The sequence below is a fragment of the Apus apus genome, chromosome 5 (genome assembly GCF_020740795.1).
Source record: "Apus apus isolate bApuApu2 chromosome 5, bApuApu2.pri.cur, whole genome shotgun sequence".
In the NCBI taxonomy this organism is placed as follows: Eukaryota; Metazoa; Chordata; class Aves; order Apodiformes; family Apodidae; genus Apus; species Apus apus.
Window position 1 is genome coordinate 13778251 of NC_067286.1, and position 23079 is coordinate 13801329.

At 36.5% G+C, this 23079-nt stretch overlaps 1 protein-coding gene across 9 annotated transcripts in view; it reads right to left on the minus strand.

Annotated features, from left to right (window-relative positions):
- The window catches only part of PLEKHA7 (pleckstrin homology domain containing A7), a 163808-nt gene that overhangs the window by 16987 nt on the left and 123742 nt on the right, over window positions 1–23079 (minus strand). For all 9 annotated transcript variants that reach the window (XM_051620717.1, XM_051620713.1, XM_051620714.1 and 6 more), the window contains 8 exons: window positions 18963–19479; window positions 16359–16445; window positions 13992–14045; window positions 6641–6709; window positions 6403–6483; window positions 5035–5184; window positions 3640–3741; window positions 49–157 (listed from right to left, as the gene is read on the minus strand). In XM_051620717.1, coding sequence (XP_051476677.1) covers window positions 49–157; window positions 3640–3741; window positions 5035–5184; window positions 6403–6483; window positions 6641–6709; window positions 13992–14045; window positions 16359–16445; window positions 18963–19479 — 1169 coding nt within the window. The remainder of the gene's footprint in view (window positions 1–48; window positions 158–3639; window positions 3742–5034; window positions 5185–6402; window positions 6484–6640; window positions 6710–13991; window positions 14046–16358; window positions 16446–18962; window positions 19480–23079) is intronic.

Genomic DNA, 23079 nt, shown 5'->3' on the forward strand with positions numbered 1-23079 from the left:
AGATCCAAATATTCAGCTATGTTTGTTTTGGTTTTTTATACTACTTACCTGGATTCTTAATAGAGTCTACTATGGTTTTGTAGTTTGTTTTATTTGCACTCAAGCCAGCTGTAACATCTTCAATTCTCCACAAGTCTTTTTGTATTTGTGTTTTCTCCTGAAGTTTGTAGTAAAAAAGAAGAAAAATTAATTATATCTACTTTTGATATGAAAATCAAATTAATGTTTCAGAACTTACATGAAAATTCAGGGTCTAGAAATCAGTTAAATACTTATTTAAAAACAATAATAATAAAAAGTCCCCCCAAACCTAAACAAACACCAACACAAAGCAACACGTCTTGCCCATTACATTTATTAGAGCATTTCCCGAGTCTTGGAAGATTTCCTACAGAAGACTGGGGGAAAAGACACATCTACATTTTTCTATACAGTATTATTCAGGCTAGAAAAACCTAGTTTAATGTTCTACATAAAATGAGGTTACAGAACCTGTTCATTTGGACTTTGTTCTTAAATCCCATATTAACACAGTATAGACTACTAAGACAGCCTTATAAAACTCATCTTAATACATTTAGGGGAAATGTCCAATATTAAAATAGCAAAAAAATAGTATAGTCTCCCTGAGTATTGCCATTAACTTCCTAGTGGCTTTTAATGGATGTAACAGAAAACCAAAACTAACTCAAAAGGGTTGACATTTAATTTCTGCTTACATTTGAGTTGTGGACGTGATATATTACAGATTGAAACAATACATGGCTGCTGTTGTGGGATTTGGTCTCATCTTGCATCCTATTAACTGAGTCCTTCCAAGAAGAAAGAAAGGGAAACTTTGTCCACAGTCCGGACTCTGCCTTTGACTGCATCTTGTAGCCAGAAGCCTTGGCTACCGAAGTCAACACCTCAGTCAGGTATTTGTTGCAAACATATTAAATAGCTACTCTCATCTATTTAATCAAAGCCTAGTACTTCTGCCTTCAAAAATTGTCATTAAGAATAAAATTAGTAAAACCAAGAGGAAAACAATACTATTAGAGAAAGTGAAACGCTTTAGTTAAGAATTGCTTTTGAAATGCTCAAGAACTCCGTAAACCCATCACTTGCCAAGAACTGCAAAATAAGTGCTAATTAATCCTATAAGCCTGAAAGAGAAAAATTTTAGTAAAGGCTCTTAGACCTCATAAAGCTAAGGAAGGCATATAAATTGCTTTCCACTTTCTGTCTTAGATCAGAAAATATGTTCAGCCAGGTTACAGATCAGCAAACATGGTGCCAGGAACACAAACATTTAAATGATGGACAACGTTATTTGCCTGTAGCAAACTCACTCAACAGATGGGACGTATCTTGAAAGATTGTCAGGATAAAAACTATAAATTTGCACGTTTCATTTCATTTTTTCTGAGATTAATCATACTACAAGGAAACGAATTATGGATTTACAATGATCAAGCCTCAGAACTGGTTAAAAAATCCCACACGAACAAAAAATCCTGCTTCAGAAACCACTCAGAAACTGTTCAATCAGTAATGAACAAAAGCCAGGAGATCTTTTAATATTATTTCTTCCCATTACTTAAATATTGAAGAGAATATATTAGATCAAAAATGGACTAGAACTAAGAGATATACAGATTAATTTATTTTTAAATTATGAAAGACAAGATTGCTGTTCACAAAAGAGTATAAATATACCTTGAGGGCAAGCGTGAGAAGGTAACTTGGAGAATTAAATAAATTTCTCTAGCTTCCTTCACATAGAAACATAATTTAGAAGGATTTATAAAATCAGAGGAAAAACATCAACTAAAAATTATCACTGACAAAATAACACATCTCAGTTAATTTCAGCATGCCTAGACCCCCCAATCCTTAAGCAAAACACAATGAAGCTACACTCTTAAAAGCAAGATTTACTCTACCCAAGCTGCTTGAAACATCCAGGTTTTAACCTCTTAATTAACAGAAATGACATTAGCTGTTTCTTAAAGACCTTGGTCCTGCAAATATATTTAATTTTCAATAAATTCCATGAAGACTGCATTTTTTTTTAATACAGTGTGTATTAATTTAGTGCTATAAACTCTTGAGTCTACATAACCTTGGGCAAAGATCAAAAAACTATTATGCGCACTTCAAGTGAGATTTCTTCGAAGCATGCATTAAGAACATTCAGTCCTCTGAAAATATCAGCTCCCCTTAGTATCTTCAAAATAGGTATTCAGAAACTTTTTTTAAAACCTAAGCCAAAGACAAACATATCATGCATACTTATGTATATAAGTACACACAGAGAACACGACGTGCGTGTGTGTGCAGGCTTGTGTATTTTTCTATAATTATGCATGTGTGTGACATGAGATGATAAAAAAACTGAGTTGGCATTTTTTTCTGTGCAAACCACGTTTCCTTCTATAAGTATTATTAAATCCCATGCTACACATCCAGTATTTTAAGCATGTCCAATGCACAACTGGAAAATGTTTGTTGAAGTACTTTAACAATATGTTTAAATCTGTAATTTGACTTTGTTAAAAAAAACAACTTCATACAGGGACAATTTTATTCCAAGATATCCCTCGGGTTTTTTGAAGGATGTATTCTACAGGGGAGCTCAACTACAAAATATTTTGGCTCTAGAAACTGAATAATTTCCCCACTCCCCAAATTAAACGGAAATAGACTTTGAATATTGATGCAATCTAAAGAGGTTTAACAACTCTTGCTTTTATACAAAACATTTATCTTTTATTAGTGAAAATAAACAGACTTCAGTTCGCATCTGATCAGATACTTGTTGCAAATAAATACATTTGGACATTTATCCAGTAAGCTCTTTTGGTCCAGGATATTTGGAAAAGTAGGCTAAGATCTGAGCAAAATGCATACAATTATCTTTCTTCCTTGTGTTTTGTCATTTATTTTAAACTGTTCTGCCTAAACACAGGAATAATAATTCAGACTGTATCACTTGCTCTAAGAATAAAATCACCAGTTGTAAGCAGGTTTGTAGAAATAATCTGGCATGTCATATCCAGTTCAGCAAACAGAATAACTTAGCTTCTAACAAAGCTTTTTCGTAAGATTCAAAACTAATTTTAAATTTAAATTTAAAGACGCCTTTCAATTACCGATTAAACACTTTTTTGACTTCACAAAACAACCTGCAGAGATAAATCTTCCATAAATAGAAGAACATGACAAAGACCAAGTAATGACAATAACAAGCTAGAGACTAATGTCCTTAAAAATGGAGAAAGACACCACTGATGTCAGCTCAAATAAACAGAAGTCTAAGTAGTCCTGCATAGTCTTATAAATTAAATACTTTATCAATGTCAAGATGTCAGCATGTCTCAAAAACATAATAAAGCAATGACAAATTTGCATACACAACTTAGGAGTAACTATTACACAGGCAGTAGGACAGCTAGTTGCTGCACAGCTATGCTGTTACAATGTCTGAACTTTGCAAATTAAGTTAAGTAGCAACTGTGCAACAACTGTGGAGAATTTCTCTTAGGAGAGGGTAGGAAATAGGAAAGGAAAATAATCTCATAAGTATGATATGATTTTGTCTGAACTTGAAAGCTATTGTCTCATAAGTAAACCAGTGTCTGGAAATGGACTCACCTGAGATACCAATGAACTATTCATCTGTTCCTGTAAGGCTTTTTTCAACTGGCTCACATCCTTTTCTAATTTCAGATATTCATTCCAGGCATTTTCCATTTCCTATAAACAGAGAGAAGATTCTAATACATTATAAGAAATTTCAGAATCACTCTACCCATTCTATAATAAAGCACCAAAATGTTTTTAAGTTGGTGTTTTATTGTAAAAAGAAACAAATGAAAAAACAAACAAACATTTTGTAGCCTACATTTTTGCTTAGAATTGATAAGCTTCAAACTGCTTTATAGCTTGCAGGATGAAAACAAGAATTTCTAGGTAAAAAATTCTAAAGGCCCAGAAAAGAGATCACTTGGGAGTTGAGGTGAAAAAATCATGGAGTTCTACTAAACCAGGAATGGCATGGAAAGAGTGGATAACAACTGATGGTAACCCATCCCTTCTCATACAAGAACACAGGTCTATCACATAAAACATGTACAAGTCAGGCTCAAAATTAGATCTATTGAGGATTACTAAACAGAATTTTTTTCTTTAAAAAAAAACAGCCCCAGGAATTCTCTGAGTGGAATATAGGTAGCAGCTGGATTGGTTATGACAGGAAATACTATCCAACTCTCCTACCCTTATTCTTCCCTAAGCATTTGGTTATGCCCACTGCTGAAGGTAGAACCCTGGGCTAGAAGGAATCTTGGATTGGACCAGTACAGTCATTCTTACAATTACTTGGTATTTATGACCCTGATTAAATTTTAAATACTGACCGTGAAAGTCGTAAGTTTTCTACAGGCACAAAACACTGCATATATATATTTAAATAATACTGGCATTTTAATGATCAGTTCTTACTACAGAAAAGGTGTTCATGCAATTCCAGAAACAATCTTATGAAGAGCTGGTCCCATATTTATCAAGACATAGGAGTAACACAATAAATACACAACATCCAGGTTTAATATGCTCTACTTCATAGTCAATTCTTAGAAATATTTCAATTAATAAAAATCCAACTTTAGATTGTATTTTATTTCATTAAATCATAACATCTACAGTAAATGTTGACCAAAATATCAAACTTTCTCAATTCCTTTTCCCCTGGAAAAATACCATGGAATCACATTTATATTTTCAAAGGACTAGCTGGAAGATTTGCAATTTAAGCCCCATGCATAAATGAAAAATGTATAAAAAAGGGCTTTGAGCTTTCTTTGGGGTGGGGAGGGGGGCACTGCAAAGGAAAACTGGAGAGATTGTTGGGTTTTTTTCTGGTTTAGTATCCCGTACGTTAGCCAAGTAAGTTCAGAACAGGACTTAACTCCTTAACAATGAACAATATGGTTTTACTCCAACCAGTATTTTCATTATGGCTTTCATGAAAGAACAACACACACGTACCGTTGACACTTTGGATATTTCAGCCCGAATACGTATGAGATCCTCTTGCAGAAGTCTCTGCTGGTAAGAAATCTTTTCTGCGTGTTGTGGTTGGTCTTTGTACTGTTCCATCTGCCTGTGTAAAACCTCCAAAACAGACTCCAGCTGATCCTAACAAAGAAGATGACGGTAAGCTTACAACATTTACATGTTCCTGTGAGAAAATAAAAAGTTGTTTTCCACAGCCTCAGTCTTTTCTATAAGCCACCAGAGGTTAGGATTGTGGAGACTAATACATAAGTGAGAAAGTGCAGGAGTCTTTATTAACAATTAAAGCCAAAATGATCTAATATTTTCCGTTAAATTTTCCATTAAGTAGCCAAAACTACAGAAAGCGAAAAGCGGTGAGAGGATAATTATTCTATTTACAGTCTGTACAACACTGTAATTTACAGTTTCAGAAAAATTCCCTTCAGCAGTACAGAAACAGTATTAGCTGTTTATTTAAGGCTAGGTTCTCATTCACTGCTATAGTGAAATTAGCCACTTGAGGGATTAAAATATTGCCTGAAATGCTAAATAGGCCCGATTCATTCCATCGCAAGTAAACAACACTGAATCATCTTTGCACAGCAGCTCTTTGGAAGGACCCATCTGGACAGTACTTTCATTTCAGAACTGTTGTTTTTTTTTCTGAACTACCTCAGTTTATTGACAGCTATAGCATACAGGCAGTAAAGCAGGCAAAGAATCATTCAGGCAAGGAAAGACAAAACATTTTGCTACTGTTTACTATTCGAACTCTGACTTGAATGGACACTTGAGTTCTGACTCTAAGGTATTACAGCATGTCAGTCATCAGGCAGAAGTAAGTTCACAGTACTATACACAAACCAGCATAGGTTTCTGAAATTACTACAAATTTGAATCTCCTTTCTTTTTTCTACATAAAACCAAACCAAAACAAACCCAACAAACCAGCCCACAGCTAGTCGCAGTGGTAGCACACTGCTGTTTATGCAAACAATATTTGTATAGGTAGGAAGAAGTGCAAACAAAACATGACTCTGTCTCACACCATGTGTATGTTAAGACAAAGCAAAACTACGCAGAGAAGTGAGCACACTCCAATTTGTAATAAATGCCAGAAAAAAAAAAAAAGAGACGTGGGCTTGAAACATTCATTTTTAAAAACATGTCTGCTTAAAGTGGGTACTCAATCCTAACATAAAACCCAATTATTTTTTCTTAAATTTGTATGTATGCCCCCCAAAAAATTGCTACAATGCAAGCAGCATCCAGAAATTTGATTTTTTTTTGTAATTCCATATTATATGATTAGAGGAAAGTTGCTATTTTATTTTATAAAACCTTTTCTAAACCACTTACTTTATTTTCCTTAAGGGCTCTTATTTTGTCCTCCAAGTCCTGCAGAATTCTGTCCTGCTCACAGAAAACGCTTAGCTTGACCTGAAAATGAGAAGCTAACGTTAGATTTTAAAATTAAGCACCAAAGTCTCCACTAGCAGTATTTTACCCCCAAAAGCATAATAATGTGAACACATAACAGGACAAGATAAATGGCCCATACAATGCAGGAGGTTTTTAAATAGTATTTGATACTTACATCAATATCACTTTCAGCAATCTTGACAGGTTTTGTGCTTCGTTCTTTTAATGTGTCACGCCCCGTCACCTAAGAGGAGCAGGTTTTAAAGATCTGAGAGATTTGTTGCAAACTAAAACCTAATTATGCATCAGCAAATAGAAGTTTTGTTAAATATTGATGATTAGTAAGGTAGTTCAATAAACTTTTGGATATAAGTCTTTTTAAATATTCCTTTAGTTTTTTAAAAATTACTAGTTATATTAAGCTATTTAATAGCTCTTACAGTAGCTCAAGATTCTATATAAAACAGCATAATCCCACCTGTTTATGGTTACAAAGATATTGGTCCTGCAAAGCCTAATAGTTTTAACAGTTTGCCTTTAATAACTCTCTTAAAGTCAAAGGACTTAAGTAGTTCCTTTAAATGCACAGTTGCAAGAGTAACAGCATTAATTAATTACTAAAAATACAATTTTTTGGCAAATATTTCATTCTACAAGGGGTAGTCTCTTCCATAATACAGGTGAATCTTATTAGAAACAGACTGCTATAAAACTGCTATCGTGGAACTAAATGCAATTAATCTATTTCAACATATTTAAAATATTACAAATCTCTCATTCCATAAATCACTCAATTGATATTCAGTTTCTGGTGAGAAGATAATCTTCTCACATAACGAAGTTTTTAAATCGGTACAGAAGCTGTATTGTATTATACTTCCAACCTCCACAGCACTTTAGAATAAAGGCAAGGCTATCTTTGTAGAAAAGTTTTATTATTTCCACTGTCTATATGGGACCCTTTCTGTGAATAAATGATGTTCAGAGAACGGCAATATAATATTTCCATAATTAACCACATAGTTTTTAAAAGCCTTAAAATCTAATGACTTAATATTACTAGCTCAGAACATTTTTAAAGATCCATTACAGGAAATACTACCTTGCAAAGAAACACCTGATGTTTAGAATTACAATACTCATACACAATATTTTTCTGTTCACATCCAGGCAGGAGTTTATGAAGCAAAAGTCACCTAAATATTGTATTTAACAATAGAAGAGCCAAAGTTTTAATGTAAGAGTAGAAGAAGTTGTTGTCTTTTTGTTGTACAAGTAGTAGCTTGCTTTTACACTGACTCTGACTTGCAATCTCCAGTCTTGAAGCTACATAGTTTACTCATAAACCTACAAGATCACTCTCGCTTTCTTAAAGTAATTACATTTTACCGTAAGTGTGGATAAAACTTTGACAAAACCTCAGTTTGTCATTTAACATGTTACATGAAGCTACCCATCTACACATAATATTTTAAAATAAAAAGGTAGGTTTAAGACAGAAGAGTATGGTCGTCATTTATGTTTACTGTCTCCTCCAACAACCTACAGAGTCCATTCAAAGACTTACCATGTGTTTTCATAGGGCTAAATGTTATTTCCCTACCACCAAAATCAAAAGCATTTACTGCCTCTCAGAACTTTCAATTTTTTGATATTTTCATTTTCAACAATGAAGTGGTTTATGTAAGAAAAAAATCCTTTCTTTCAAAAATATTAATGGAATTAGTTAAATGCTAAATCCTATGTATAACAGTAACAAACAATTAAACATAAGTATAAATACTAGCATGTCAAAGTAATAATTTTTCATATTTAATTAACTGCAAACAAAGAGAAAGCAAAAGCCTTTTTCAAATCAAGAGAATTAATGCAAAAACAGTCTACAGATTTTAGGGATATTTTTAACTACAGAATCAGAACTGTAAAGAATTCATTAATTGTCAAGCAGCGAACATGAGAACATAACAAAGATTTTGCATGCTTTCACACTTTTGAAATTACACAGAGGAATCACTACTTGGCACAATAATTTTCAAAACACGATAAAATGAAACCATACACAGAGGTCAGCCATAATTTTTGCATACAGACTGCAAAAGGGGGGAAAGGAAAGGGAAAGGGAAAGGGAAAGGGAAAGGGAAAGGGAAAGGGAAAGGGAAAGGGAAAGGGAAAGGGAAAGGGAAAGGGAAAGGGAAAGGGAAAGGGAAAGGGAAAGGGAAAGGGAAAGGGAAAGGGAAAGGGAAAGGGAAAGGGAAAGGGAAAGGGAAAGGGAAAGGAAAGGAAAGGAAAGGAAAGGAAAGGAAAGGAAAGGAAAGGAAAGGAAAGGAAAGGAAAGGAAAGGAAAGGAAAGGAAAGGAAAGGAAAGGAAAGGAAAGGAAAGGAAAGGAAAGGAAAGGAAAGGAAAGGAAAGGAAAGGAAAGGAAAGGAAAGGAAAGGAAAGAAAAGAAAAGAAAAGAAAAGAAAAGAAAAGAAAAGAAAAGAAAAGAAAAGAAAAGAAAAGAAAAGTCTTACAGAAAACTTTACTGTTTACCATAAGACACCTGTAAAAGCCAGAATATGTAAACATTGACTGCTATTTTAAAAGCAATGGGATGAGCACACTTCTGATGCAAGCAGTCTTACATGTATACCGGATAGTAACCCTTGTGCTGAGTTCTTTAGCACTTTGTATATCATGTTGATCAGAGGTCCATTATTTTCTATCTGTTTCAAACAAAAGTTTAGTAATAGTTTGTTATAGATGTAAAAATTAAAACCCCCAAACCTTACAACTCAAAACTCCATAAGCAGCAGTAATCACATTATGTCACACCAGTCCTTGAGGTTTATGGTCTATATAATTTCCCAGTACAGCAGCTACAACTTGGTATCTACTTCTCTTGTTATATTGTGGGTACATTGCACATCCAACCATAAGACTTATTTACTTTAGCAAAACACACATACAAACACACAACACAAAACAGGATTTGCTCAGGCTTGTCCAATTGCAGTTTCAAGAATGCTGGAAATTCTAGCAAGACATTTTCTGTCATGTAATATATAGTAACCCTTGCACCACGAGCACTAGATTGATAATCTGAGCAACCTAGCTAAAACTCAGTGAAAGGAGGTATTTTGGTGACACTTAGCCTTCAACCCATAACAAATACCTGCTATGCACTATTTCCTTCATTATCTATGTGACACAAGCTTGTACTAACAACCTCTCTTAACTGCAGTAGAAACTAAACAGCTTCAGATATTACAGCATGACTGCAGAAGAATGAAGCGAGACAACTGCCGAACTACTGAGAGGGTCACAGATTTGGCTTCAACTTGTTGCAAAATTTAAAGTTAGTGACACAAACTTTCCTACACTTCCTCATCCCTATTTTGTATAGGGATGTTGTAAACTATGTATCACTCCATCTCTCCTGTAGCCTGCTTAAACGGTTTCATAGTCACAAAAAGGGAAGCTCCCTTCATCACTTGTATTTCCCCTTATTTCCAAAGTAATCATAGAATCTTGTGGGGAAAACAAGAGTTTTTATTTCCTCTGCTCTACATTTCTTGTTTTCTAATACAGGCTCTATCCACTTTAGAGTTTAAAAAAACAACTGTGGAAACAACTGTGGAAATCTGTTTGAGGAAAATGTATGGTTATCATATATCACACAGTTACCCCATTTCTTTCATGCTCTACATAGCTCTGGGTCATGATTGAAAAAATAGTCATTGCAACTATTTTCTGAGGAATAATAGAGTTCATGATCTAAATGCAATATTGCTAAAGGAAACCTCCACAATGCATGGTATTTGGGAAGTTCAAAATCATAGAATCAGAGAATCATTAAGGTTGGAAGGGACCTTGAAGATCATCAAGTTCTAACCCCCCTGCCATGAGCAGGGAACCCTACCACTAGACCAGGTTGCACAAAACCTCCTCCAACCTGGCCTTAAAAACCTCCAGGGATGAGGCATCAACAACCTCCCTGGGCAACCCATTCCAGTTCCTCACCACGCTTACAGTGAAGAATTTCTTCCCAATATCTAACCTAAATCTCCCCTCTCTCAGTTTAAAACCATTACCCCTTGCCCTATCACTCCCCTCTCTGATGAAAAGCCCCTCCCCAGATTTCCTGTAGGCCCCTTTCAAGTACTGGAAGATGCTATAAGATCTCCCCAGAGCCTTCTCTTCTCTAGGCTGAACAGCCCCAACTCTCTCCGCCTGTCTTCATAGCAGAGGTGCTCCAGCCCTCTGATCATCTTGGTGGCCCTTCTCTGCACCCTCTCCAACAGGTCTATATCTTTCTTGTGCTGAGGGCACCAGAGCTCTACATAGCACTCCAGGTGGGGTCTCGGAGAGGAGAGGGGCAGAATCACTTCCACACTTTTGATGCAGCCCAGGATGCAGTTGCTCTCTGGGCTCCAGTACACACTGGTGGCTCATGTTGAGCTTCTCATCAACTACCACCCCCAAGTTCTTCTCCTCAGGACTGCTATCCAGCCATTCTCCCCCCAGCCTGCATTTGTACCTGGGGTTGTGCCAACCCAGGTTCAGGACGTTGCACTTGGCCTTGTTGAACTTCATAAATTATCATTAATTGTTTCTCATAGTATGAGTTAACAGCTTTTAGGTTTTTTTTAATGTCAGAAATAGCTTGCATGCAGAAGAAAACTATGGAAATGGGTTAATATCTCTAGAGAGTTTCTATTTTATTCATACGTATGCTATAACAATACACTATAATGTTGAACAACATCATCTTCGTATTAACACAAAAATATTTCTTAGATCATATTTTTAAGCTTTTAATTAATAAAAATAAGGTTAATATAAAACAGTAAGAGCAAGGGGGACCAAATGTCTGAGTAATAATAAATTATTAAATGCTGTGTTAGCAGTTACTGTAATAATTTTCAGTACTGTGGCATGTGTTACACTGTTAATTGCTTAATCATTATTCCATGTTGAAAAGTTACATTTCAAAACCTCTAGGAAGAGAGATCTTCAGAAAGGATGGATTTAGTGAAAAAAAAACACGTTTAAGTCCAGGTCTAAAATCTTCAGTCCTATTTAAAATTGTTTAATTAGTATGGGTCTAATACAAGGCCCAATGAAGTCAAAAGAGTGGCTTCAATTAAAACACTTTTTATCTAAGCCTTCAGTATCTTAAATGAAAGGTACCACACATCTTAATAAGGTTTCACATAGTCTTTTTAATCTCCCAGCAACCTGACTTGAATTTTCACATTTCCAGACCACTACTGAAACAACGTTACCAAGAAATACTAGGTTAAAAAAATCAGACCATTCTCCTGGAAACACATTTGACAGTATGACTGCTACAGTTTTGAAAAGGGAACTAACACTATCAGAAATGCTAATGCTGGGGGATGAAAGGATTAAGAGCAGCCCTACAGAGGAGGACTCAGGGCTGTTGGAGGATGAAAACCTGGACACAAATGAACTGTGCACTCAGCCCAGAAAGCCAGCTGTACCCAGGGCTGCATCTAAAGAAGCATGGCCAGCAGGTTGAGGGAGTTGATTCTGCTTCTCTACTCCATTCTGGAAAGACACCACCTGGAGTACTGCATCCAGCTCGGGAGTCCTCAGCACAAGAAAAACATGGACTTGTTGGAGCAGGTCCAGAGGAGGGCCACAAAAATGATCAGAGGGTTGGAACATCTTTCCTATGAGGACAGTTAGAGAGAGTTGGGGTTGTTCAGCCTGAAGAAGAGAAGGCTCTGGAGAGACCTTAATAGTGACCTTAAAATACTTAACAGGAGTTTAAAAGAAAGATGGGGACAAACTTTTTAGTGGGACCTGTAGTGAAAGGATGATGGGTAGTGGCTTTAAATTGAAAGAGACTAGAGATAATGAAGGAATGTTTCATGATGAGGGTGGTGAAACACTGGCAGAGGTTGCCCAGAGAGGTGGTAGAAGCCTCATGCCTGGAAAAATTCAAGTTCAGGTTGGATGGGGTCTGATGACCTTTAAAGGTCCCTTCCAACTCAAAGTATTCTATGATTAAGTTTATTTTCACAGAAAGATCAGGAGTCCCCATACAATTCTTTTTCTGGCTGTTTTTATCAGGTGCTATGCAGGCTGCAGGAAGGCACAAGGAGAGCTCCTGGGAGACCACACAGCTCTTCATATCCCAGACTGCAACAAAGCAATCCAGATAGGATCCACAAAAAAGTTAAAAGCTCATCCTAATAATTTGGCTAACCATGTAACATGTTCAGAAACCAACTGTGAAAATTGTTGGTTTATAACGGACAAAACACTGTTTTGTTTAAATTTTCTATAATTGTAGAACCTTTTAAATTGATATTTGTCATAAAATTCAAGTGATGACTTGGGATGCAGTTACATTTGACAAAGCCATGAGCAAACCAATAACAAGGTCTGAAGTGAAACACACCCAAAGAATTTTAAATTTTATATTAATGATTACAATGGTTTACATATTTGACCATTTAGAGCATAAATGCCCGATATATTATGTGATAAATATTCTATCTATAGATATATGACACTACACATGTGTAATATGTACTAGTAATATTTTACACTGATATATTTTATTATCTATTCAGCCATTAAAACATCAAACAAAATTGAAATACACATACTAATGGGTACAGTCAGCTCATTAGTTGCCCACAGGCAATACCCCATGGCACCAGTGAGAACAACAGACATGCAAACAATGAGGGTAACAAGGTGTCAGATTTCACTCCACCTTGATTTTCAGAAACACTGTATTGTTTATATCTGGTGAGACATCACACACACCACAGAAAGTGGCAAGCTGCTTTCCTAAGCAAAATGATCACACGTGTTTGGGTCATTTTTTTTCTTCAAAACCTGATATTAATAACTCTAGATTTGCTTTCAAATTGCCAATTATCAGGTGTACCAGATAGAGATGCTCAACATCCTATTTTTAATTTATTTTTTTTTTAAAGGAAATATCAGGCAACATTTGGGCAGCTGATGGATGGATGAATGGGTGCATTTGAGATCTCTTAACTGCATTAGTATGAAAACAATGACAGGTGCTAATTAATCATCACATTTGCACAAGAAAGCAAGACATTATAAGTAAAGCACATTATAAAACCAAGAGAAAAGTCAGCTCAAGAAGATTTAAAGGGAAAAAGCTGGATTAAAAAACCACTTTATTTTTACCTAGAGGAGTTGACTTCATACTGGTTCACATGCTACTGCAGACAAAAATTTTTAAGCAGTTTTTTACCTGATTTCATTAAACCCACATAATACCATTCATCTGGAATATCAGCAACACACGTCCTTCCTATAAACCAAAGCAACTATATTTTCTGAGTTTGCACTTTAATTGTATAGTCACTACTATAAAGACACTCAATATTCTAAGCACAATAGTGATGGTGAAAGACACAGTTTCCATCTCTGAGCAGAAGGTAATTTGAAAACCTGCAGATACAAAGATGATACACAAAAGACCACTGGGTTAAAATTAAAATAATGGAAGTAGACTCCTATAAAATCTTACCTTTAGATCCAAATACTCCAAATCCTTTTTCAACTGGATGTAAGTGTCATCCGCCTTCAGGTAAGTACATAGGGGAAAAAAAATGCAATGCATTTGAAAGTTTGAAATCATTTCAAAATACCTGGATTGGTTACATATAAGAAAATGGGTGAAAGATAAAATAAAATAGCAGAGTAGGAAGTACATAAAAAAGCACATTTGCTTCACCAGCATATTGCTCTTTACAGTTGAAAAAGTGGGCAAAATAATTCCCAAAAATATTACTGCCTCATGCCCACCCTTCAAACATACAGATTTGAGTTTTCCACCTCTAATGAGCTATGTAACGACATGAAACAGTAGGCTTTCAAAAGATATTTTTTAAAGACCAATTTCTATTGACTGTCCCTTTCACTGAAAATGTTACGGTGTTGTCCTCCAGCGTAATATGTCCCTTTGGGAGAAGAAAAGACTTGTACCTAACTGAATGTCAGATGTAACTGGAAGCCATTTTATAACAAATCGTTAGAATACCCTTGATCACACTTCATACCATTTTAAGATATTAATTCCTTTATTCAGGAAAAGTCTGAAAGAAGTTTTGTGAATAAAATACTGAAAAATATCTCATATTATTAGAAAATCAATTATGCCTTCTAAGTAACACCAATCTACTTGTTCCTTATTTTTCATTGGCTCACCTGTAATTGCTATAAGCTTAAACTTATAGTTACATTCATCTAGCAGCATCTTCACTACAGATACTTCAAGAAAAGCATGCATAGAAGTCATAACAGTTATTTCTTCTTTCTTCAAAACAGGCATTTGTAACACCCAACAAAATAAAGCTTAACTGTTGCAAATGTGCTTTGTAATCAGGAAAAATGCCTCATATTTCCTAGAATTTTTACTGCTATTTTGACAGGATTCTGTATCTTGGGTACATTAAGCTTCAGAATAAAAGAAAAAACACAACTATACCTTTTCCCAAGTTTTGAGCCAATAAGAATGTGTAGTTAAAAAGAAAAGAAAAATCCTTTATGCCATAAAATCAATACATTACTCTTGCATTTCTTTAGAAGTATTCACTTACAAGTCTTGTCTGATTAGCTTGTAAGTCTGGCTGAGGACTTGACCGGAAAGTCTGCCCATTTTTGGAAAAATCCCTGTTCTATCGCCCATCTTAGTGCAATAGTTCTGTAGGTGAGGTGAATCAGGAAATCAGCTTTTCTGAACTCCAAGAGTTCCCTTAGCTTTGGACCAATACAAAGCAATTCATGAATTTCTAAAAGAGTCACCACATTTTACTCCCAGACAGCTCCACTTCTGAGGCACTGATATGAACCAAGGAGCTCTATAAGTACATTCCTGTTTGATCTCACATCTACAAGTTTCATACCTCAGTGCAACCAAGAGCACTGTTGATGATCCAAGATGCCCATGAGCTTGTATGAACCAACATTCACCTGCAGAACTGACACAGTTACAAGCTCATATGGATGTACAAACTGGCTGATGCATTTCAATTTGCAGGTGATGCAGCATGTGGCACAGGGAGCCAACCCCATCACGAAAGCAGCACAAAGAAATGGTTTTGCTTTAGAACAAACATATTTGATATTTTAACCCACATTTCTGAAGATGCAGGATTTTCAGAAACAGTATAAAAAGGAAGTATGCACAACACTTTGAAATATATGTAACTGGTGCCCTACAACTTAAAAAGCTCATCTTTTATCGCAAATACAATAGCAAAGAAAAACTGCAAACAACCTGGGAATTGTAGAATACCAAATGGGCAAGAAAGCACAGACTCAAGCATGCCACTAACGAAGCTTTTGCAGAGTCACAAAATGTCATACGGCACAGATGAGCCAAGCAGCAGCTGACCTGATAGGTGGAATTAGTTGGCAAGTGCTGCAGCAATTGTGCGATTGTGTAATTTCGTATACTAGCCAACTTAGCCTGATGTCTCCTTAATCGAATGAGAAGCAATGTTAGCTCTTCAGGCTGCAGGTATTTAGACACATCGTAAAGAGGAAATTAGCAGTCTTTAGGGAGAGTAACTGTAATTACATTTTTCACCTCAGTGCCCAGAAAGCAGTTATTTGACATGATTAAGCAATTATTTCATTAACTCTGCATTTGGTCAAATAAACATAATAAAAGTTGAATCCTCTAATAACAGACAGCTCACCCCTGTTCACATTGCAGATAAGAGCAAAATTCCTAGAGGCTTTACTGGGAGCTGGTTAGGATTAAGTTCTCATTCAAGTTATTTATGTTTTAACTAATAAAAATACAACAACTCTGGTACCAGCAGGATCTTAAAACTAAACTACAATCCCATGATGACACAAAATAACAAGTAACTCTGTCTGAACTTACCGACTTGCCGTGCAAACTGGGTGCGCTCACAGTATGTGTCATGTAGCCCATGGCAGGCATAGAGCGTCGATCAATGTGAGTTGAGCTCTGTAAGAAGCCACAGCCAGGTTTGTAAGGAATGTGTCAAGTGAGAGGTAGGTTGTACTTCAGGGAGAATTCAGAAAATACACACCTGTGCCACAAATTTGTTGTTTGAATTCACAGCACTCTTAGATTAGAGTAACACTCATGAGCCCGCCAGATCCTTTGATGATTACAAAAGCAAATTTAGCACTTGTGATGCTGGGCAGATCAGTGGATTCTGACAGCACAAGGGGCTTCAGCAGAACAGACAAAGTGGCTTCCAGCAAATAAAAAATATCCATAAAGTTCTCTCCCACCTGATCTCTCCCAGAGAAAGTCTGGCCGGCTTATGCTCCCCAATAGCAGGCTTGTACTGCTCACAGTAACAGCTGTGAATGCCCTCTTTTAGCCAGGGAACCCTAAGCTACTGACATGGGTGACACCTTGTGGCAATGGGTTCCATTAATACCAGGTTTTATTAAACAATCATATTTGATCTGCCCCTTTCTGCTTACAGTATGAAAACCTGTGGCACATCCATGTTTTCATGTCTCTCTTAATGCCAACTTTTTATGGTTTCTTCAAGGCAGGGCAAATGGCTCATTATTTGTTTTTATCCCTGTCTCTGAATTTCACTGAATGCTGTTTTTTTTTCTGCTTTCTTTTCTTCGTAAGTATAACTGGATGGAATTTCATAAAGCGTTCCAGGGAGGGAGGAGTATCACAGATTTCTGTAGACATCATTTATATCTAAAATGATGCTGTGTGCTTACATATAAAAACATGAATGTTTTTCTCTAGAAACTTTTACAGAAGTTTCACAGCAAAGTTTTATATGTGAGGAAAATTATATTAGCTTATATTGGTAAAACAATTATGACATTAAAAGAGTTTTATTTTATGAGCAAAATTTATCCAGCTACATTGCACAGGAAGGGAAAAGACTTCTGCCCATTCCTTCATAAGGGATGAAATACCCCTTCAACTTACACACGGAGAAACCAATGTCTAGTAGAATATAATCAGGAGTTAAAAAACTAATAATTTCCTGTGCTGCACATCACTAGACTATTTCATCCACTGACAGAACATTATAAATCTATACATGGGGAAAGACATCTAACAGCTACATGCATATACACCAGGAAAAAAATCTAAACTGTGCATGAAGCTGGCATGCAACATAAAGTCATGGTCCTAAACCCACATTTGGTATCTGAATTTACAAGTCTCTTTCTTTCTTCCCCATCAGAGCCCATAGTTGAGGTCAAAGAATCAGGTGAATACAGAGGCTTTGATTTCCACTTATTGCAGTGTAGGAGCTACTAAGACAAGTAACTTCTGCATTGATTCAATCCTGAATTTCCCAAATTTCCTTAGGCAAGAAGAGCCACATGGAATACAGACTAGGGAAACCTATGTCACCTCTGAATAAGAGGGTACAACAGTGACTACAAAATAATCGCACTGAAATTCTGCAGAAGGTTAAAGTTTCAGACCAACACTATTTGATTTTGGTTATTCCAATGATAATGACTCTGCAAAGGGCTTAAATTACCAAATGCATGTAAAATGTTTGTGTTTTTAGCCACAACTAACAACTGAGTCAGCTGCAGGACTAATTACAATAGCAAAACATGAAGATAAAGTAGACACGGCAAACACTGAAGACTACAGCTGTAAGTAAATAATCAAGAAGAGTTCATCCTGCTGAGTTTTATAATCTTGCCTCCCCACTCTGTACACTAAAACACTGTAATTTGTATATTTTATACAGAGAATCACAGAATCATTCTGGTTGAAAAATACCTTTAAGATCACTGTGTCCAACCATAACCTAACTCTACCAAGCCCAGTGCTTAAACCATATTGCTAAGCACCACATTTATATGTCTTTTAAACACCTCCAGAGATGGCGATTCAACCACTGGGCAGCCTTTTCCAGTATTTTATCACCCTTTAAGTGAAGAAGTTTCTTCTAATATCTAATCTAAACCTCCCCTGCCGCAACTTGAGACCATTTCCTCTTGACCTACCACTTGTTACTTGCGAGATCAACCCCCACCTTGCTCCAACCTCCTTTCAGGTAGTTGTAAAGAGTGATAAGGTCTCCCCACCTCAGCCTCCTTCCCTCCAGATTAAACCCCTGTTCCCACATCTGCTCTTCATAAGGCTTGTGCTCTAGATCCTTCACCAGCTTCATCACCCTCTTCTGGATTCCCTCCAGAACCTTGTAGTGGGGGGCCCAAAACTGAACACAGTATTCAAGTTAAAGACATGCCTTCCAGTTTTTTAATAAAAATATTCCAAACGAATGTGATGTGCCACCAAACTTCCTTTCCTAACCAACAAAAATTAATACATATGAAATGATCAGAAACATAAAGAGTTTTAGGAGAAAATTATCCATTGCATTAACTTTTACAACTTGCACTATCTTTCTTATACAAGGAAGGATGCAATGAAAAATAACCAAATTAAATGATCAATGTATGACACCACATGCAGAATAGCTTTAAATCAGTTATACTGTATACAAACCTTTACAGCATGATTTCGTATCTTCCTGGGTGATCCAGCGAAAGGAACATCTACAGTCTGTCTCTCATCAGATGGTTTAACTGTTAGCCTTTCTGCAGGAGTATGTGGTCTCCTTGGGAAAAAGCTTTTTGGAGGTCCAGGTGGAGGAATATCAGATGGAGAGGGCGGAACAGATATTGATCGTGGAACATCTAATGAACTTTTTGACTTTCCACGATCAACAAAGTCTGAAGAACTTACATAAAGTGGGGCAGTGGGGCTGCCATGTTTAAATTGCTGCCTCTGCTGCCACTCATATAGCTGCCAAACAGTTCCATCCTTATTTGCTTTCCTTTCCTCCTGGGACATCTTCAAGTGGCTAACACGATCTTGTGCATATTTGTAGTCACTCGGCAAATTGCGGTTTGGTGGTGGTGAGCTCCCTGAAGGCTGCCTGGTATTCTTTGGCAAAGTGTGATAGTTTTCAGGAAAAGGTGGATTGGGACCCTGACGTGTAAGAGTCTGATCACAAGTGAGGCTGTAAAGAAGGAGGGAAAAGGTAAACTTGAGTGTATATGGATGAGCAGAAGTACCCAATGAAAAATAAATCTCTAATGGTATTTGCACAAGAGCTACGAGACACAACATACAAGAGTTATTTTAAAAGATTTACAGAAATATCAACGAATTAATACTAATTAAATTTACCCAGCACAAAAATATTACATTGTATTCATGCAAAGGTGCATATAGTATAGATACATGTTTTGGTTTAGCATCTAAAGTAGGAAGACCTACCAAAAAGAACCCTAAGGGACAACAGGATTACCTAAGCTTGTACTTGGAACAAAAAAAATGTTAAGAACCATAAGAAAGTAATTACTGTTATGTTTAAAAGAGCAAATCCATAAATTCAATATTTTTCACTGAAAGCCTGGTCACCACTAGATGGTGCAGTTTACGAACAACAATTGCATGCTCATTTAAAAAAAATACCTTACAGTGCAAGAAGAAATCTCACCAATCACGGAATTAGCATCTCAGATAATTTTTATTCATGTGAATGAAGCAAAAAAACAAAAGGTGAGAAACTGCTCAAAGTGCCCTAGTATGCATCGTTTACTTTCACCTGACCTAATGATAGTGTTTCTACTGCTTTAAGCAACACCAGGTTTTTTGCAACAAAACCCATTGACAAACCAGAATAAAAGGAGGCATTACATCCTGGCTTCAGTACTGCATCCATAGTGCAGTTAAGCTGTAGAAATTAATTCTTTTAGTAGATAAAGTGTTAAGACAGAATTGGCAAAAGCTTTGACAAAGTGAAGTTGGCTCCCTCGCCTACTTTGAAGTAAAAATCTTTCCACAGCCTCATACATAAGAACCTGCCTAATTTCTGATTCTCCAGTTAAACATCTGGAGGTTTTCTACTTGCAGTCACTCATCCCTCAATTCAGGATCTCCAAACAGAAAGCCATTCTGCTAGAGTTGCTACAGAGCAACAGTATAATAAATAAATAAGAAACAAAAAAAAACCCCCACAAATTAAGAAACTTGGAGCATGTTCATCACTCCATTTGGTAGGTTCCACTCTCTGCATGACAGGGAGAGCTGGTGGTGTGGGAACTGCAGGAATTCCACATGAAAGAGAGGGCAGTATGGAAAAGAACATCTTTGTTCTTCATCCAAAAATAACAGAAGCAGGAGATAAAGAATTGCCACCAGTAACTGCTGCTCAGTAGTTGCTTCCATCTATTTCTACTTGCAGGATTTGGCACTGTTGGGCTGTCTTGAAACATGGATGCTCTTGAGAGGATATATAATTCTTCATGTCAGAAAGCAGAATAACTGCCTTGTGCCACATGGAGGATCACAAATTCATAAAAGCTCTGCTCTCCATGCCACAGAACCTTGATGCTACCTCAAATTTCACAACAAAGGCTAAAGCAGGCAGGTAGCATGAACAGAGGTAACTCAAAGATCAGGATTTAGCAGTCAACTAACCTCTGTTATTTAAATCATTACACCAATCTGTACGTTCTGTATTGTACTGCCAATTCTTTTCACATGAAAATCAAAGCAGTTGGTAGAAATGTGTTTTCCCTAGAGAGGAACAAGAACTGAGAATGCTTGCAGCGTGTAATGCTTGGAATGAACAGCTGAGAAAGGCATTAAGCTAGGACAGATCCTTTTTTTGATTTCCATGTAGACAAAAGAGGAAGAGGGTTTAATTCCTATATTTTAGCCTAGTGGAACCCTCATGAAGGCACGGGCAAACTACTCTATGTTGCAAAATGTCATACGTGGTTATTTTCTAATTGGGCATGAAAGGGTAAAGTACTGAGATCAGGAGGAACTTCTGGTAGTCAAAGGCTAGTACCTTTAGGAGCAAAAGAAGTCTGAAAACAAAGGCCCCATGAATCTGGGGGGCAGGAGGAAATAAACCACAACTTTCTTATAGAAAAGGATGCATTTGTTTGAGAGGAACTAAAAACTGGATGAAAGCAGTCCTGTGAGCAGATGGGAAGTGCTGGCTTCAAGCAATACATCAGCCTGCTACAAAAAAAGAAGGAAGTTCCACAGGCATTACATTGCACAAAGCAAGTCATGTTCAAAGCTCAACTTAGGGGCAACTGCCTCCATACAGGCAGGCGGCAGCTCCTCAGTATATGAGGTAGGGAGAAACTACCAGCTAAGAAGACAGGCTTTAAAGCAGGTGGCATCTCTACCACATAAGGTTTCAGACCCTTACAAATAATTTGCATGATATAAAAATAGGTACTAAGATGACATACCAACTTCTGTCCCAGGGGAGGAACAATGTCCCAGATTACTCAAATTAGTCCACACGGACTGTGGAAACTGCCTTCTCAGGAATCAAGAATAAATATGAGCAAAAGCAGCTATTCTTGAGAATCTCCTTGTCTTGAATGATGATGTAGAAAGAATATAGAAAGGAAAGCAGACCTAGAAGAGTGAAAAAATGGCCTGGTACCATATTATGTGATTATTGGCTATGAAAAGCATTCAAGGTCTTCAATGGGAAGCAACCACACAGAAGATACTGTAAAAAGAGAAAAGAAACGTCCACAAGAAAACAAATAGAATTATTTGGAACACTATGCTCATTCATGGAAATGCTCAGAAGCTAACAAAGACCAATAATGTTTCTTCCTTAAGCAAATCAGGAAGGAATGGAAAGTTCTGCATAACAAGAAATGTTTAACACTGTATTTGCAAGGAATTCCTCAACATGACTGCATTTAGTTGAGAAATATTAAACATATGTACCAGATTAACTTTTTAAGTACAACTAAGCTGTTAGAAATAGCAGATTCTTTACAATTATGCGTTCACTCTGTCTATCCAGGCATCAGAACTGGAACAAAGACTAGTAATTTCTGGACAGCTGCTCTTTGATGGTCCTTTAATTACTTAAAACCAAAATCTCCTGAAAGCCTCCTTCCAATTCTCTAGATCTTTCTCAAGGGCTGGTATAAATCTTACTTTAACAGGTAACCCCCCTTTGCTGAGAACAGAGGGGGGTTAGATGACTGCATCGGATGTACCTGTAGTGCACCTAACAGTTCACTGTCTTAAGAGAGAACAATCTCCAAAGTGACAGCTAATACTTACCAGTTAGCAAATAGTTCTGAGTCCTTCATAAAAAGGGGAAGTAAAATATCTATTTGAAAGATCTAAGTATCTATATAAAAGGTACAATCCCTGCAAATAATTATACTGCTGTATTTGTGTGAAGACTCTATCTTTCTTGTCATAATAATATATAAAGCATTGCAGCTTTATATACCAGGAAATGAATAAAACTGTTCTCATCCTGTGTTAAAAAATTATAAAGGCTTCTAAATCCTCAGAGGTTCTTTATTTGTAACACTGGAATAACAACAAACATGGAACATTCTGTGGTCCACTCATACTTACTAAAACCAAAATATCAATCAAATTATCATTTCTACCTTTAATTCCTACATCCTGAAATCAGTAAGACATTTTGACAACTATCATGCCACTTTTATCTATCAGTTAAGTGCACTGCAACAATCTTAGCAAGTTGAGAGAAGGTGCCATTTAAAAAAATCAATCCATTAATCTTCAGAAAGGCAACGTGTGATTTATT